The sequence below is a fragment of the Neoarius graeffei genome, chromosome 22, assembly GCF_027579695.1.
Source record: "Neoarius graeffei isolate fNeoGra1 chromosome 22, fNeoGra1.pri, whole genome shotgun sequence".
Taxonomy (NCBI): domain Eukaryota; kingdom Metazoa; phylum Chordata; class Actinopteri; order Siluriformes; family Ariidae; genus Neoarius; species Neoarius graeffei.
This window is the reverse complement of record NC_083590.1, coordinates 56,604,928-56,621,918: the sequence shown is the minus strand read 5'-3', so window position 1 is coordinate 56,621,918 and position 16,991 is coordinate 56,604,928. Positions and strand designations below refer to the sequence as shown.

General features: G+C 43.1%; 1 protein-coding gene across 1 annotated transcript; it reads left to right on the top strand.

Annotated features, from left to right (window-relative positions):
• Positions 1-4,366: 4,366 nt before the first annotated feature.
• Positions 4,367-9,078, top strand: npy (neuropeptide Y). The gene is made up of 4 exons (XM_060904114.1): positions 4,367-4,414; positions 5,141-5,325; positions 6,796-6,873; positions 8,735-9,078. Exons 2-4 carry the CDS (start codon positions 5,141-5,143, stop codon positions 8,757-8,759), a joined length of 288 nt encoding a protein of 95 aa, XP_060760097.1. The 5' UTR covers positions 4,367-4,414; the 3' UTR covers positions 8,760-9,078.
• The last annotated feature ends 7,913 nt before the right edge of the window (positions 9,079-16,991 follow it).

The following is a 16,991-nucleotide window of genomic DNA, read 5'->3' as shown; positions in this document are numbered from 1 at the left end:
CCCAGGGCCGTTGGAGATGCTCAAAGTTGATTGGCTCCCGATTTTTCAGGAGCTTGGAAGAGCTGGAGATGGCTTGCCTTGCCAGACTAAGCTCGCAACAGGCCCTCGTGTTGCGTCACACTTAGGATGGGCGGGCCCAGGCTAATTGGACACGCTAACTTAATTATAAATTAAATTGTCGTTTTTAATGCTTGGTCGCTGCCTGAAGTCTGGAACCCGTAGACATTATCAGATCCTGGGTTTCTTCCATAGTGACGGTCTGCCAGGCTTTTACTGCAGCTGTCTTCACTTCCTGCTTATTCTCGGGGCGTTTTGTCTTCGTTTTTACCTTCAGTCAGTGAAATGCAGCTCAACTGGATTCAGGTGATTGACTTGGCCAATGCAAAACATTCCACTTTTTCCATGAAAAACTCTTGGGTTGCTTTTGAAGTATCAGGGTCATTGTACTGTTTGGGTGGAACCACATATAGAAAGTGCTGTTATTCCTACACCGTAAAGCTGAAAGTCTGTAACTTGAGCTCATATTCACTATTTAATTTCAACTGCATTATAAACAGTGAAAATATTCATTTTTTTTGTTCAAATATTAATGGACGTGACTGTATGTGTTAAAAATCTAGGACAGCTCATACCTATATAATCGGATTTGCAACATCAAATTGGTGCATATAAAGGGATTTAATCTGTAGGTAATTTCAAAGTCCGACTGTCTTTTGCATGAAACAAAAACTGCAATTTCACACTGAAATTGGTGTGTAATGAGTGATTAAGCCTGCTATAAATATTTCTGAGATACTTGGCACATTTTGCAAATATTTGTAATCATTAGCTTCCATTTTTAATGCACATTATTTTTTCCTGGGGCAGCACGGTGGTTATCACTGTCACCTCACAGCAAGAAGGTTCTGGGTTCAAGTCTCGTGGTCAACTGGGATCTTTCTGTGTGGGGTTTGCATGTTCTCTTCAGAGTTGTGTGGGTTTCCTCCAACAGTCCAAAGACATCTGGATTCAGTCAACTGGCGACTCTAAATCCCCCACAGGTCTGAATGTGAGGGTGATGGTTGTTAGTCCTGTGATGAATCCTTGACTTGCAAGTGACGTCAAAGCAAATTAGAATCCCGGATGTTGGCCATGTTGGTGGATATACAAAAGCGGGGTCAAGCGACGTTCCATACAAAACATAGTCATACGTGCGCAACTCTGTTTGTTTTTCCACTGGATTAAGCATTCTTTTAGCTCTGCCATATCTTTGTGCTGTATAGGCTTCATATGGAGAGGAGACGAGGGGATCAGGACACTTCGTCCAGTGACCATTTCGTCCAATAGTTAAGACATTTCATCCAAAGCCTTTTTCAGACGCACTAGCAATTATTTTATATTTCAGGTATTCCAGTGTTTGCGAACGAAACCCCTGCAAGAGCACTGCTCTGCGCCTAAAGATTTAATATGATCCAGTTGGCTTTAAGAATTAATAACTTGGCCAGGGGAGCTCACAGCAAAGCCAAATTTTATAGGCACCTCCCTCTAAGCCTCCCCCTTCAAAAGAGCATGGTCTCAGGTCAGTAGGACCGCACCTCAGTCTGGGATTCATGAACGAAGCCCTTGCAAGAGCGCTGCTCCATGCTTAAAGATTTAATATGATCCAGCCAGAAAAATAGACATGCAAGTGAGCAACCTGCAATGAGAAGGGAGTTAAACTCATCCCAGGGTCAGCAAGTGGCATGGGCCGACGTGGTGTACCCTTAGTATGCTCTTTAGTCTCAAAGCACATGTACTATGGCACTCATTTGCTTTACAAAAATGTGTTTTGCTTTGGTCAAATTCCATTGAGAATTCCTTTTTTTTTTTGACCAAACAAATACCTGAAATATAAAATAACTGATAGTGCGTATGAAAAAGGCTTTGGATGAAATGACCTGTATTCGTACTCGATGGTCAGTAGAAGCGTCTTATCTTCAGAAAAGTCTGACTATTTTTTTTAAATAATATGGGTCAAAACCACACATATCTATCTTCTCTCTGTATCAAATCTTGAGACCTTGGCAGGTCTGTTCTACTGGCAACTTGCCCCCCAGAGTGAACTCCGCCTGTCACCCAAAGTCAACTTTTCCAGCTTCTCTTACGACCCTGATGGATAAACGGCATAGATAATGGATGGTTAATTTTTTCCTTTGTAAATGGCATAAATCTGTCCAACATTAAACACTGGCTTGACAATACACGCTTTCAAAAAGCTGAATCTGGAAAGTTGTCATGAAGGCATCCCAGCAATAAAGGTTCCAGGCTCACAGACCTGAATCCAACGAGAAATCTGTGGGGTGACCTGTGCACAGGAGATGCCCTCACAATGTGACGGCTCTGGAATCTTGTAGGAATAAAGAAAGGATAATTATTGTTAAGTACCACGCTGACAGACTGGTGTAATAAAATCAAAACGTGCTTCAACAAAGTACTGTATTAGTTTAGGGGTGTGCACACCAGTGGCGGCTGGTAGTCTTTCAAACAGGGGAGGCTGGTTGGTTATGATATTTCCAGATTTTAAAAGAAAAAAGAAAAAACACATCAATTTTGCCCATACTCTTGCCTCTGATCTGGCTGATTGTTGGCAGGGTCACAAACTGTGAAATAACAGGTTCTTTTGGCCCATTAGCCTACTGTCCAATATACATGATGGTGGTGTTGGGGGGGGGGAGTATATTTTAACATTTTATATTTTAAAATTGTGGCATGTTGTTTAAAAATTGATCATTATTGAAAGCAGCTCTTTGTCAGGAACCTCAGCAGTAACAGCAGAGTGTTCTGGAATAGGCACAAGCACTGACCTTGGGGAGCCAAACATAGAGCTGGGGGCCACACATTTCATTCAATGACACTTTCCCTATATTTTACTTATTTTGACTGAGAAATGTTTTATTGACAATTTTGATAACCCTTCACTTTTAATCCAGGTCTGTAGTGTGAAATGTTCTCGGCTGTGTTTTTGTTTAAAAATGTTTTCCAAATTGTAGCTGTGTTTAATTCATATCCAGAAAAATATATATTCCAATATAATATACTCAGCATAAACATTTTAAATAGATTCTATATTTTTGGTCCATCCATGACATATTACTAAAGTAGCCTATTTACTGTTGTTGATGTGGGTCACTTGCTGTTAGCCAATTCACTTTCTCGTACCAGGAGAGCTGAAAGGAACGAGTATTATTCCCTACCTTTTTCACCAAGTCAATTTGAGGCGTTGGTCTACCCTGCTCTTTAATTTTAATTTTTTCCTCGAAAGGAAGACTGGCAAATGGCTTCGCCAAAATTAAATCAGCAATGCTTGGCATCCGTGCGCAGCTTTCTTGCTAGCTGACTAGCCCCCTCAAGTTCAAGTTCAGTCACTCAAATAAACGACATTTCTGGAACTAAGATAGCAAACTTGACAACACTATATTTACACTTTATTTACAATGAAAATATATACAAACTAAAAAAGCTGGTAGAAACCGTATGTAATGAATGAAATCGAAATGTAAGCTGATCTCTTACAATACACCACAGCACTTGCGAATCCGCATGGGACTGAACTGAGAGTCACCGCTGCCTGTCTATATTTGAAACGAGCTGTCAATCAAAGAAAATATCCGGCCGCTTTCACCAATCACCAGTCTCCTCGCGGAAAGCTTTGCCATGTCCCTCCCACTGTGAGGCTGGGAGTCCGGTGGGCGGGCGTTTTCGCAGTATTTGTCCAATAACCGTCTTGTATTTTGATATTGAAAGCACATCGCTCCCAAATGCCATTGAAGTCCACTGAGGCTGGGCTGCATCGCGCTGTCACGAGGGGGAAAAACTCACGCACACATTAGGCGAACTGGGGAAAGTTATAACGGAATGATTTCACACTGTAGTTGGGTTGAGCGCATATATTTCTATGATTCTGGATCTGAAATAGCAATGTTATAAGGTCGGCTATAACATAAGCCTAGCGCAATTCATCCTACACGATGTTCGTCATTTTTAGAGGAGGCTGAGCCTCCCTCGTTGTCTTAGAGCAATCGCCCGTGGTGCACACTTTTTATCTTAGTTTTTTTTTAACTTCACAAAAACCTGCCAACATGGGTGTGTAAACTTATTATATCCACTGTAATGGCACAAATCTGTGCTTAGTGACTGAATAAATCTGCCATTACAACATTTGTGTTTCTGGAAGCTTCCTTTCATTTCTTTTAGTCTGTTTGACTTCATAAAGGGTTTATTAAAGTTCTACTCCAATCAGAAACCATTTCCAGACGTCTCTCCCACTGAACACTCCAGTTGAGGAGTGACGTGTGTGTGCGTGTACTATATAAACACAGCACATGAACCATCAGCCCCATGAGCTTCACAGTTACAGCAGAAGAAGAGGAGAAGACAACCAGAGCATCACCTCACTGTAAGTAACTGGATCAAATACTGAACAGATGCCAACCTGTGAGAATGTTATAGAGCTATAATAACATCTCCTATAGGTCTCGAAAAGAACCTGCACAGTTTCTTTCTTTCTTTTGCTGCATGTTTGTGTGAAAGCGTGCACTTCACTGCATGTGTCTTCAGTGAAACAGTGATTACAGCTCACACCTGTAGTGTACTGTATTTATTTTTCTTTTGCAGCTCTTTACTCTTTCCCTGGTTCCCTTCATGCACAGTGTCCACACTTACGGACAGGTTTTAGGAAAATATAAGATGGAAATCACATCCACATCACTTCAGAGCTCGTACTGCAAATTACCATACGCCTCTACAGCTCTCTGGATCATCTGTCATTCTCAATATTTAATGACTTTCTTTATAAATAGTCTTAAAAAGGAATCAATAACCAAAAAAAAAAAACAAGTAAAAATGCTTTTGTGCTAGACTCAATGCATCAACTTAGATTTTTACAGTATTTTTTTTAAATCTTGCATGTTTAGAAATTATGTTTGCTTAAAAACGTTGTCTTCAATCTGACAGATTTTTTTGTTAAAAAAGTGAACATTTGAAGATTTATTTATTTTTTTTATGATGACAGGCATCCTGCTGTTTAATATTTAATGAAAAATGCTTCTTCTTGTGTTTCTGTTTACTGAGTTATTTGTATTTTCAGTTCCTCTGTGTGTTTCTCCTTGTGCTTTGGCGCCAGATGTGTCCTCGTGCAAATGTGTGTGTCAGCTGGGTCGCGTGCATCCTGCTGGTTGTATGTTTGGGCGCGATGGTGGAAGGATATCCGACAAAGCCAGAGAACCCCGGAGAGGACGCACCTGTAGAGGAACTAGCCAAGTATTACTCCACGTTGAGACACTACATCAACCTCATCACGAGGCAGAGGTTAGCTGTGCAGATGTGCGCAAATGTCATACCTGAAATACAGGGGCTTGTTGTTCCCTGACCCAGGGACATGAAAAAGACTGTAAAAAGTGTAGTGTTGGATCTTAATAAACAGGACGTTTTGAATGGTTGTGTAAAAATTAATACAGTAGAATATAGATATAAAATGTTTAATATACAGTGCTGTGCAAAAGTCTTAGGCACGTGTGAAGAAATGCTGTCGACCAAAAATGGCTTAAAAAATAATGAAAAAGTTTCAACATTAAAATAAAGACTATAAACAGTGATCAGTGAGCCATAATAAATGAAACAAAGTCAGTATTTTGTGTGAGACGACCCTTTGCTTTAAAAAAAAAAAATATCCGTCTCAGGTCCAGTGAGTGCAGTTTGATAAGGAAATGATCTGTAGGTTTTACTGAGCGTCTTACAGAACCAGCCGCAGTTCTTCTGGACACTTTGACTGTCACACTCACTTCTTCATTTTACACCAAAACCCAGCAGCCTTCATTATGGTTTCTTTTTTCATCTGAAAAGTGCTCTCTTATGGAATATACTGCTCAGATACAAACTTTTTCTGTAACATTTAATTTTGTGCTGGGAAAAAAAATTAACGTTTGGACTCTAAAATGTTTTTGAACTGACTCGATAATGTAGAAGTCATAAAATAGAAATCTATAACAAAGTTTGTATGGGGGGGGGGGGGGGGGAAACACAGGGTGCCAAGACTTTTGCACAGTACTGTAGTGCTATAAACACACAGATAAGGCTATTGCTCAGGGTTTCCAGAAACACACACACACACACACTGAATATGAATCACTCCTACGTCCTTTATCAAATGTTGTAATTTGAAGGACTGGATGGCTTGCTGTCACTGTACGATGACTTACAGTGCAGGATAAATAACACCACTAACAATTTTATTGAACTTGGAGGAAGCCACAGAAAAGAAATCCTTGGCATAAGTGGTTCTTACTTCTGCGGAAAAAAAAAATTAGGCTACTTGTCTTTTCAATGTACTCTTCAAAATCTGGTATTAATCCATGAAGAATATGCCACTGATTGTCTCACTAGGAGCTTTCCACTCATTTCCTTACAGATGACGTTCTGTCTGATGCAGTTCTTTCACAGCATCAACATGTGCCAGCTGTGAAATAAAGCCGCAGCGGATTTATTTTAATTGGGCTCCTTGACAGAAGAAAAAAAAATACTTGTATTTCATGATAATAATTGAAAATAATTAAGGGGTTGTTTTTTTTTACGGATGACAGAAAACAGACACACATGACACTGAAAACGTTATAGATATCGTACCAAAATGATCATTTTTTAAAAACTGGATTTACATTGAATAAAATATAAAAGCCCTAATGGATGTAATAAATGCTGAAAAGGGAATAATTGTGTTACAAGTGTTGGCCAGATGGAACACTTTTCACAGCTGAACTTCTGTCACCTTCCATCTCTCAGGTATGGCAAACGGTCCAACACGGAGGCCTTAACCCCTGACCTGCTGTTTGGAGAGGCAGAAATGCAACTGCAGACCAGGTAAAATGCACAAACCTACCCCTGACCCCTGACCGGGTGAAATACTTCTTATGGATTCACAAATAATGTCATTTTACTCTTGATTTTCTCAGTTTTCATATTTGGACCTTATAAAATAAACAGCAATAAAATATGTTTTGATTCATTAATTTATTCATTATATATATATATATATATATATATATATATATATATATATATATATATATATATATATATATATAATAACAGTTATTCCATGAAATCGAGTCATACATGGGCTGATACGCAACAAGGCGCGTAGCACTGAGTTGTCTATAATCCATGTACGACAAGCTTGAGTGGAATAACCATTTTCTTCTATCCACATTCACTGGATTATGAGAAACAGGGCATTTTTATTTTTTGCAAATTCAATAAATAAAAACTTTATACAAAACATCCATGTAGTGAATCCCTGAAGTGGGTGGAATACTGAAGCGCGGCAGGCAGGAAATGCTGTTCACACAGACTTTTATTTTCAACATTTTCTTTGCTTTTTACACACACACACACACACACACACACACACACACACGCTCGGGTTGGGGGAGATCCCATCTCTTCACTCTCACCCTCCTTTTCTACACTCTGCAGTCACTCCAAAACACACATACACAATGTTAATTGGGAACAGGTGTACTGACTTTGTCATTCACCTTCCCTAGCCCCATCCTCCATTCACAAACCAATGCTCGGCCATGCCCCTGCTGCCACATACCCCCACCGCCCGCGTCAAGCCGGGGTGTCGTCCAGCCTGCAACGAACTCCCCCCTGAGCAGGACAGGAAGTCTGCCACGATGATCTGCGACCCCGGCCTGTGGACCACCTCAAATTTAAATGGCTGGAGGGCGAGATACTAATGGGTGATCCGCACATTGGCATCCTTCATGTGGTGGAACCACTGGAGGGGCGTGTGGTCTGAACAGAGGGTGAAAGGGTGCCCCAGCAGGTAGTATCGGAGGGTGAGGACCACCCACTTTATGGCCAGACACTCCTTCTCGATGGTGCTGTACTTACTTTCATGCATCGAGAGCTTGCGACTGATGTACTGCCTGGATGTTCCTCACCCTCCACCTTCTGAGACAAAATTGCCCCCAGCCCTCTGTCTGATGCATCCATCTGCAAAATAAAGGGGAGAGAGAAATCAGGGGAGTGTAGAAGTGGCCCTCCACACAGTGCAGCTTTTACCTTGGTGAATGCCTGTTGGAACTGCTCCATCCACTGGACCGGATCTGGTACTCCCTTTTTAGTGAGATCAGTCAGCGGGCTGGTGAAGTCTGAATAATTAGGTATAAACCTGCAATAATAGCCAGCCAGCACCAGGAACTGTCTCACCCCTTTTTTGGTCTTGGGCCTCGGGCAAGCTGCAATCGCTGCAGTCTCGTCAATTTGGGGACACATCTGCCTGTGACCCAAGTGGAAACCCAGATACCATACTTCCACCTGCCCAATTGCACACTTTTGGGTTAGCTGTGAGCCCTGCATGCCTCAGTGACTCTAGCACAGCCCTAAGGTGCTCATATCCAGTGAATGTGGATGGATAGAATGAATGAATGAATGAATGAATGAATGAATGAATGAATGAATATGTGGGGAAGCCATGACCTAATTGTTAGAGAAGCAGCTTTGGGATCAAAAGGTGGCTGGTTTGATTCCCTAGACCAGCAGGACTGGCTGAAGTGCCCTCAAGCAAGGCACCTAACTGCTTTGACAAGTGTGGTATGCGTACCTTGTTTCTGATTAGCCAAAGAAAAACTGATGATGTAATTATCAGTTCAGGTGGTGCCTGGCCAAAACTATATGTATATAATATTTTGTGTTCTGACTTTTTTCCCTGTAGATCTGATGACCCGCTGATGTGGTGATGTCAGTGTAAACAAATCTCTACGCATGTTCAGTCAACATTTCCATCACTGTTAGAAGCAATAACCTCTGACCTCATCAAAAATGTCAACTTCATGACTCTATTGAACTTCTTGTGATCTTGCATGTGGTCCATCTTTCGCAAGCATCAAAGTAGATCAAACTAATTAAAGTAGTTAAAGAGTAAGTAACAGTTTAAGTCTGTTCAGGACATGGCTGTGATTGCATTGTTTTCATCTACTGAAGGTCTCATGAGATCACAAAACCTCAGCATCCCCAGACTTCCTGTATGTATTTAATGTAGACCTTGTTACTGCACCAATAAAGAACATTACTGACTGTTGTGGTCTAATTGTGCTATTAAACCACTACATTTGCAAGACCTAGAATTCCTTGTGCTTTCATAGTCCTGTCGAGTCAAGACCCATGAGCAACTGTTCCACTGTCATGCAATCGAGCACAGACAGGAGGAAATCTGGCTGTATAATCAATTCTCTATCAGTTTTTCTGCTCACATTGGAGTGATCCTTCTGTGACAGAGATGACTGAAACTTTACTCTTGTCAGTGGGAAACCGAGGTGAGGATGTAGGACGACTCTCCAAAAAGTTGGCTGATGGATGGTGCCAGGAGTGGTTGACACCATCTGGCCAAAGAAGCCACATAGATAAATTGCTATAACCCAGCTCATCAACTATAAATGGACAGTGTTACAGGTCTCTTAGTGCCCTTGCCTTAGCCTGTGTGTTGACCACCAAAAAAAAGGAAGAAAGAAAAATTATTTGCTTGTTAGCCAGCGACTGAATCAGACCAGCAGATTCTGTTGACAAAGTCACAGGAACTTAAATTTCAATTATGCTGTCAGCCTAGCCTTCCAATCCCATCAAACAGAGGTTCTGTTTCAAGAAATTAATTTCCGCTAGTAGACAGATGCACAAAAGAGTTAGAGCAATGGATTATACTTCACATGCTTTTAACTTCAGAAGAAGGAAAGTGCCATACACTTTGTTTAGGCTAGCCACAACCTAGTTTCATTGGGAATGCGAGACTCCCTGTTGCCCCAGTGTGTTGCTGACATTATCTTGCTTGCTAGACAATTTAGATCGGCCAATACGGGTGGTTCCAGCACTTGCTAGAATGCTTGGATTGCTCCTTAGGGGCTGTTAGAATGAATGGAATCTCAGACACGAGTGCAGCCTGTAACTCAACCCCAAATACCACAGACAGAGATTCATCCTTGAGAAGTGCATGAACTCCAACTCTCTGGAGGCGCAAGGCTTTTCTCAAAATAAAAAAAAGGGTTAGGGCCACATCAACCTGTAAGAACTGAGATTGGCCTGGCTGACTCAAGTTCTTCTGACCTTCTTTGATTGATCTGTTCGCAAGAGCTCCACAAGTGAGCTCAATAACAGACATTGGGGGGGGGGGGGGGGGGTGTTCCAATCAGTTTTCACTAATTTTTCAAATTTTTAAGCTGGTGTGGGACACTGGATGTAACACATACCACTCCAGGAAATGATCCTGACTGCTGGAAACATAACACAAGGACCTTGTTGTCTCTTAGGTAGAAACTGTTCCAAAAATGCTTTGCTCCCCATCGATTAGAGCCAATACAGAAACATAAGCATTGTTAACGCAACTTTGTTAAACGTAACATAATTGTTAAAGTAACACAGAGCTAGTATTCTACTATATGATACTAAATCTCTGTAGCTCATGCAATTCCAAATAAAGAGGCAGGCACTTTATGAAGAATAAGAAACTTTATTATGCAGTCTGTTGAATGTAGATATGCAGACATATCCAATTGAGTGACTCATATCGAATGAAACAATATCATATGTCGTATCGTTATGACCCTAGGGGTGTGGTGTATCTTTAATTTCTGTCTGTAAGTACTTTGTAAATGTGACATTTCTGTTTTTTTTATTTCATTTTTTTAATCTGAATTCTGCAATTGCAAACATCTGCCCTATATACCTTAATTTCAAATTTTCCATTATAATGTATGTCTGCCATTACCTGTTGCTACCAGTAGGAGGCAGTATTACTGTTATACGACTAATTAGGCTATACGACATGGGGGGGGGGGGGGGGGGAGGCAATACTAGGTTAATGCAAGTAGCCTCCTGATGATTTCCCAGAGATTTCTCCATCCGAACCAATTGTTCTAAAAAAAAAGTTAATATTGTTCCAGAAGACAAGTGCAATGGCTGTAAGTGGCCTGTGGAAAGGAACAAAACCCCAAAGCCTATCAGGAATGGGTTAAATATGATTTGTGTGAATCATGGAATCATCCAGAAAATGGACACTTTCCAGGTTTGAAGGTGAGCATATTGTAATAATAATAATATATTCACTTCAACATGAAAAGAAATAATAATAATAATAATAATAATAATAATAATGGTTAATACAGAATTATATAAATATTACTGGTATATGACAACATTCATTCATCCATCCATTATCTGTAGCTGCTTATCCTGTACAGGGTTGTGGGTGGGCTGGAGCCTATCCCAGCTGACTATGGGTGAGAGGCGTGATTCACCCTGGACAAGTCGCCAGGTCATCACAAGGCTGATACATAGAGACAGACAACCATTCACACTCACATTCACACCTACAGTCAATTTAGAGCCACCAGTTAACCTAACCTGCATGTCTTTGGACTGTGGGGGAAACTGGAGCACCCGGAGGAAACCCACGCAGACACGAAGAGAACATGCAAACTCCACAGAGAAAGGCCCCCGTCGGCCACTGGGCTTGAACCCAGAACCTTCTTGCTGTGAGGCGACAGTGCTAACCACTACACCACCGTGCTGGCCACTATGTGATAATATGCTTTTTAAATTCTATCAAACAATCAGTGTCACACATTAAAGGATTTTTTCTTTAGAAAACTCATATGCTACTATACTAAATTTTTGGCATGTTGGTGAAACTGGATACTCATAGATAATGTCGGGCCCTGCCCATTTAGCATTTGCCAGAGCCACATGATCCCCATTTATAATGTTTGTGCCAAAGTTCTTAAGTTTCTGAGCCTGCCAAGCATATCAGAAATGGGCGGAGTGTTGAAAAAGCAATTTTGCACCCTATTATGGTTGAATAATAATAATAATAATAATAATAATAATAATAATAACGCATAAAATGAATACAATTGGGCAAGTGCATCAAACTCAACTTTTTCTTTTTGTTTCTTTCTCTTTAGCCCAGAGGACACAACATCCATGATTTCTAAAAACAATTCAAAACGTGAGCTCGTCAGACCACAGCACACTTTTCCACTCTTACTTCTTTTCAACCAACAGGGAAAGGGTTCTTGAACTAGTTCCATTCAGGATTCTTTCAACCTTGGTGCCAGCTAGCAAACCAGCCCACATTTTCACCAGTTTTGAACAGAACCGTTGTAATCAAGGATGCATCATGAATGAAGGGTGTGGCACAATTTACAATGGGAGTAAACAGTCATAGCATGATGGTGGTACTTATTGATTGATTACCTCTGAGCTTTTGTTCTGTTGTTGCAGATATTTGTTTACAGTCCATTTTTCCTGAAGATGTATCCTTTTCCATTGCGTTCTCCATTATTTCTCTGTGCTTCCTCTGCAAACTAATGACATGCCCACTGATATTACAGTTCACACTAGTAAAACCAGTTATATTTCAGTTCCAGCTGGGAATCAACTTTTCAGGTTCTGAACCAATTTGTTTTTGGTTGAAATGCACAGAACTGGTCAAAATTTGGTGCATAAACCAAAATGGAACCCGTTCCCTGTTGGTCAGCTGTGTCAGTCCATCATAGATGACTGTAGTTCCAGAAAATTCACTTGCATTTCTGGATGTTGTTGATATATATGAGTTTCGAGATTAGGGGAATAAATCAAGATGTCGTTGATGTAAGCAATAACATATTGGCCAAGCATATCCTTGAAGACATCATTTATAAATGTTTGGAATACAAACGGGGCATGACGCAACCCGAAGGGCATTACTAAGTACTCATAGTGCCCCCTAGTGGTAAGAAATGCAGTTTTCCATTCGTCACCTTCCTTTATGCGGACTAGATCATATGCACTTCTTAAGTCAAGTTTTGTGAATATAGTTGCTCCATGAAGTTGTTCTAGCACTACGAGGACTAAAGGCAGTGGGTAAGAATAGAGTTTTGTGATCTGATTTAGCCCACAATAGTCAATGCAGGGCCTAAGTCCCCCATCTTTCTTGTTGATGAAAAAGAACCCTGCAGCTGCGGGAGATGTAGAAGGATGGATGAAACCCTGTTCTAAAGCCTCCTGAACATACTCCTCCATCGCTGTCTCCTCCACTTAAGTGAGTGGATAAATCCTAGACTTAGGTGGGATAGAATCATCTATTAACTCAATGGAACAGTCATATTCTCTGTAAGGGGGAAGTTTGGTAGCACTTTTCTTGCTAAATACTTCTAACAGGTCACTGTATTCGGGGGGAACGGAAACTATGATATTGGCATTGGGGCTTTCTATAGTCGTTGATGATACCATAATTGTGGGAAGTGCTAGACAGTGGTCATAATAGTAACTGGACCACGAGAGTATTTCTTTATTGGACCAAGATATGATAGGGTTATGTTTTCTAAGCCAGGGCAAACCTAAAATGATAGCATACTCAAGAATTGAATACAAAAAAACTAACATCTTCTGAATGTAAAGCACTGACAGTCATTGTGGCAGCAGGGGCATGGCCAAGCAGCAGTCTGTGAATGGAGGGCGGGGTCAGGGAAGGTAAGTGGCTAAGTCATTCCACCTGCTGTCAATTAATGTGTGTGTGTGTGTGTGTGTGTGTGTGTGTGTGTGTGTGTGTGTGTGTGTGTGTTACAGGGACAGAGCATAAAAGGAGAGCGAGAGCAGAGAAAGGGAGCTCTCTCCCCAACCACAATGCATGAGTGAGTGAGTGAGTGAGTGAGTGAGTGAGTGTGTGATGAAAGAAAGAAAGAATAAAAAAGTATTTGTATAAACATCAACTCTTGCCTGCCATGCTTCTGTGCTCCACCCACATCAGGAAGTGCTACAGTGGTGCTGAAACCAGGGAGCACAAAAGAGAACCACCCCATGGAGTCCCCGCCATTCAAAGAGCTCATCCTTGCCCTCGCTACCGCCCAGCAGAACCAGCATCAAGCGCTGATTACCCTCCGAAAGGAGCAGGAGCAATGCTTCGAAGCCTTGATGCTGGCCCAGCAGGAAGATTGCCAGGCGCTCCGGTACCGGCTCGTGTCAGCAGGGGCGTCGACCACTGCTGCTGCCACCATCATGAAGATGGAACTGCAGGACGATCCAGAAGCGTTCCTCGCTCTCTTCGAGCAAGCAGCCGAGGCGTGGGGGTGGCTGCTGGAGCAGCGCATGGCGCGCCTTCTCCCGCTCCTGACTGGCGAGGCACAGCTCGCAGCGCAGCAGCTCCCTGCTGACAGCTGGCTGGTCTATGCGGACCTAACAAAAGCCATCCTGCAGCGGCTCAGCCACTCCCCGGAGCAACATTGCCAGCGCTTCCAGATGCTGGCATTGGAGGAGGTCAGCCAGCCGTTTGCATTCGGCCGGCAACTCCGGGACACCTGCTCACGGCTCTCATGGCTGAGAGTGGAAAACCGCGACACTGACGAGATCATCGATCTGGTGGTACTGGAGCAGTTTGTCTTTCGACTTCCAGAAGGAACGGCGGAATGGGTCCAACGTCATCACCCGGCATCGCTGGAGCAAGCCATCGAGCTGGCAGAGGACCATCTGGAAGCGGCTCTGACAGCAGGCAGATGAGGCGTCTCCCCTCGCTTCTCTTCTCTCTCTCTTTTCTCCCCCTATCTCTCGCCCCCCTCCTCACCCCGTTCCCCTGCCACAGAGACGGCAGCTGGCTCCTCCCCAGCCAGCCCATTGCACCCGTGGTGTCCTCCCCTCTCCCTCTCCTGTGTCTGTGTTGTCTCCCCCTCAGATGAGTGACACCCATAACACCAGTGCAGAGGGAAAGCCTGGGCCGGTGTGCTGGTGCGGCAGGGAATCGGAGCATCTCCAAGGTCAGAGCTCCGCAAGGGAGGTGGGTGCTGTAATCCGGATCCCCGACACGCCAAAAACCACCCCCGAATGGGCCGGAACGTATCGCATACCGGTGAGTATTCAAGGGGCTACATATCACGCTTTGGTGGATTCCGGTTGTAATCAGACCTCAATTCACCAACACCTGGTGCAAGGTGAGGCATTGGGGGGAGCACAAGCAGTGAAAGTGTTGTGTGTGCATGGGGATGTTCACCATTACCCTCTAGTGTCTGTCCAAATTCTATTCTGGGGCGAAATGCATAGAATAAAGGCGGCGGTTAGTCCCCGACTCACCCGCTCGTTGATTTTGGGTACTGAATGGCCGGGATTTAAAAACCTAATGGAATATTTAACACACAGTGGGTCCTGCACTAGTAGGTCATGGGAAGATCCTGGTGCGGCATTGACTGGAGAAGCTGTCGCAGAGCTGTCTATGTCAACACCGCATCAGAGTGAGGAGCAGCCCGCTCCTCCTCCCTCTCTCAGGGATTCCCTTGGAGATTTCCCGTTAGAGCAGTCGTGAGACGAGACTCTGCGGCATGCGTTTGACCAAGTGAGAGTAATCAATGGTCAAACTCTTCAGCCAAGCGCAGCACTGACCTTCCCCTATTTTGCCATTATTAAAGATAGATTGTACCAAGTGATGCAGGACACTCAAACCAAGGAACAAATAACCCAGTTGTTAATCCCAAAGAGCCGTAGGGAACTCATGTTCCATGCGGCTCACTTTAATCCCATGGCTGGACACTTGGGGCAAGATAAAACACTAGCCCGAATAATGGCCCAGATCTATTGGCCAGGGATTCGTGGGGATGTCCGTCGGTGGTGTGCGGCATGCTGTGAATGCCAATTAGTAAATCCCGCGGCCACTCTAAAAGTGCCTTTGCTCCCTCTTCCTCTAATTGAGACCCTGTTTGAACGAATTGGGATGGATCTTGTGGGGCCATTAGATTGGTCAGCATGGGGATATCGTTTTATTTTAGTTCTAGTGGACTATGCAACGCGATATCCAGAAGCAGTGCCTCTCTGCAATATCTCAGCACGCAGTATTGCGGAAGTGCTCTTCCATTTTATCTCCCAGGTCAGGATTCCGAAAGAAATCCTGACAGACCAAGGCACTTCGTTTATGTCACACACACTGCGCGAGCTGTATGGGTTACTGGGGACTAAGTCTATCCACACCAGTGTCTATCACCCACAAACGGATGGCTTAGTAGAGCAATTTAACCAGACACTCAAAAACATAATCCGTAAATTCGTAAGTGAAGATGCGCGTAATTGGGATAAGTGGCTCAAGCCCCTGTTGTTCGCAGTACGAGAGGTCCTGCAAGCCTCCACGGGGTGTTCTCCCTTCGAATTATTATATGGGCTTAAGCCGCGTGGCATTCTGGACGTGCTACGGGAAAATTGGGAGGAGGGACCTTCACCGAGTAAAAATGAAATCCAGTACATTCTTGACCTGCACGCAAAACTCCACACCCTCACGCACCTAACCCAGGAGAATTTACAGCAGGCACAAGAACGTCAAAGCTGGCTGTATGACAGGGGCACACGTCTTAGAGAGTTCACGCCAGGAGACAAAGTGCTCTTATTATTGTCCATGTCGAGTTCTAAATTAGTTGCCAAGTAGCAAGGGCTCTTTGAGGTCACACGGCGAGTCGGGGACGTCGACTATGAGGTGAAGCGAATGGATAGGGGTGGGGCACTGCAAATCTACCACCTCAATCTGTTAAAACGCTGGAATGAGGGGGTCCCCATGGCATTGGCGTCGGTAGTCCCAGAGAAGGCGGAGCTGGGGCCGGAGGTAAAAAAGATAACATCTCGGACCACTCCAGTCCGATCTCACTAAAAAGTGGGCTCCAGATCTGGTCCAGTGCCAACAGGCCTTCTCTGAGGTAAAATAAATTATCATTAAATCTAAGCAAAACAAAGCTCATGTTGTTTGGGAGACACAAAATAGATTGTAATGTAGAATTGATAATAGACAATACTAAGATAGAAATGGTACAGGAAATTAAATTTCTTGGTGTGATTTTGGATCATAAAGTCTGCTGGAAACCTCATGTAGGATACGTACGAGCAAAACTGGCAAAGTGCTCAGCAGTTCTGTGGAAAACAAATATTCTTGATTGCAAATCTTTGCGTACTCTATATTACTCGTTATTTTTGCCATA

Bases quoted from the DNA above. Each gene is read 5' to 3' on its own strand.
- npy (XM_060904114.1), top strand. From the start codon at position 5,141: ATGTGTCCTCGTGCAAATGTGTGTGTCAGCTGGGTCGCGTGCATCCTG. The intron at 5,326-6,795 runs GTTAGCTGTGCA...TCCATCTCTCAG, and splicing joins AACCTCATCACGAGGCAGAG to GTATGGCAAACGGTCCAACA. The intron at 6,874-8,734 runs GTAAAATGCACA...TTTTCCCTGTAG, and splicing joins GAAATGCAACTGCAGACCAG to ATCTGATGACCCGCTGATGT.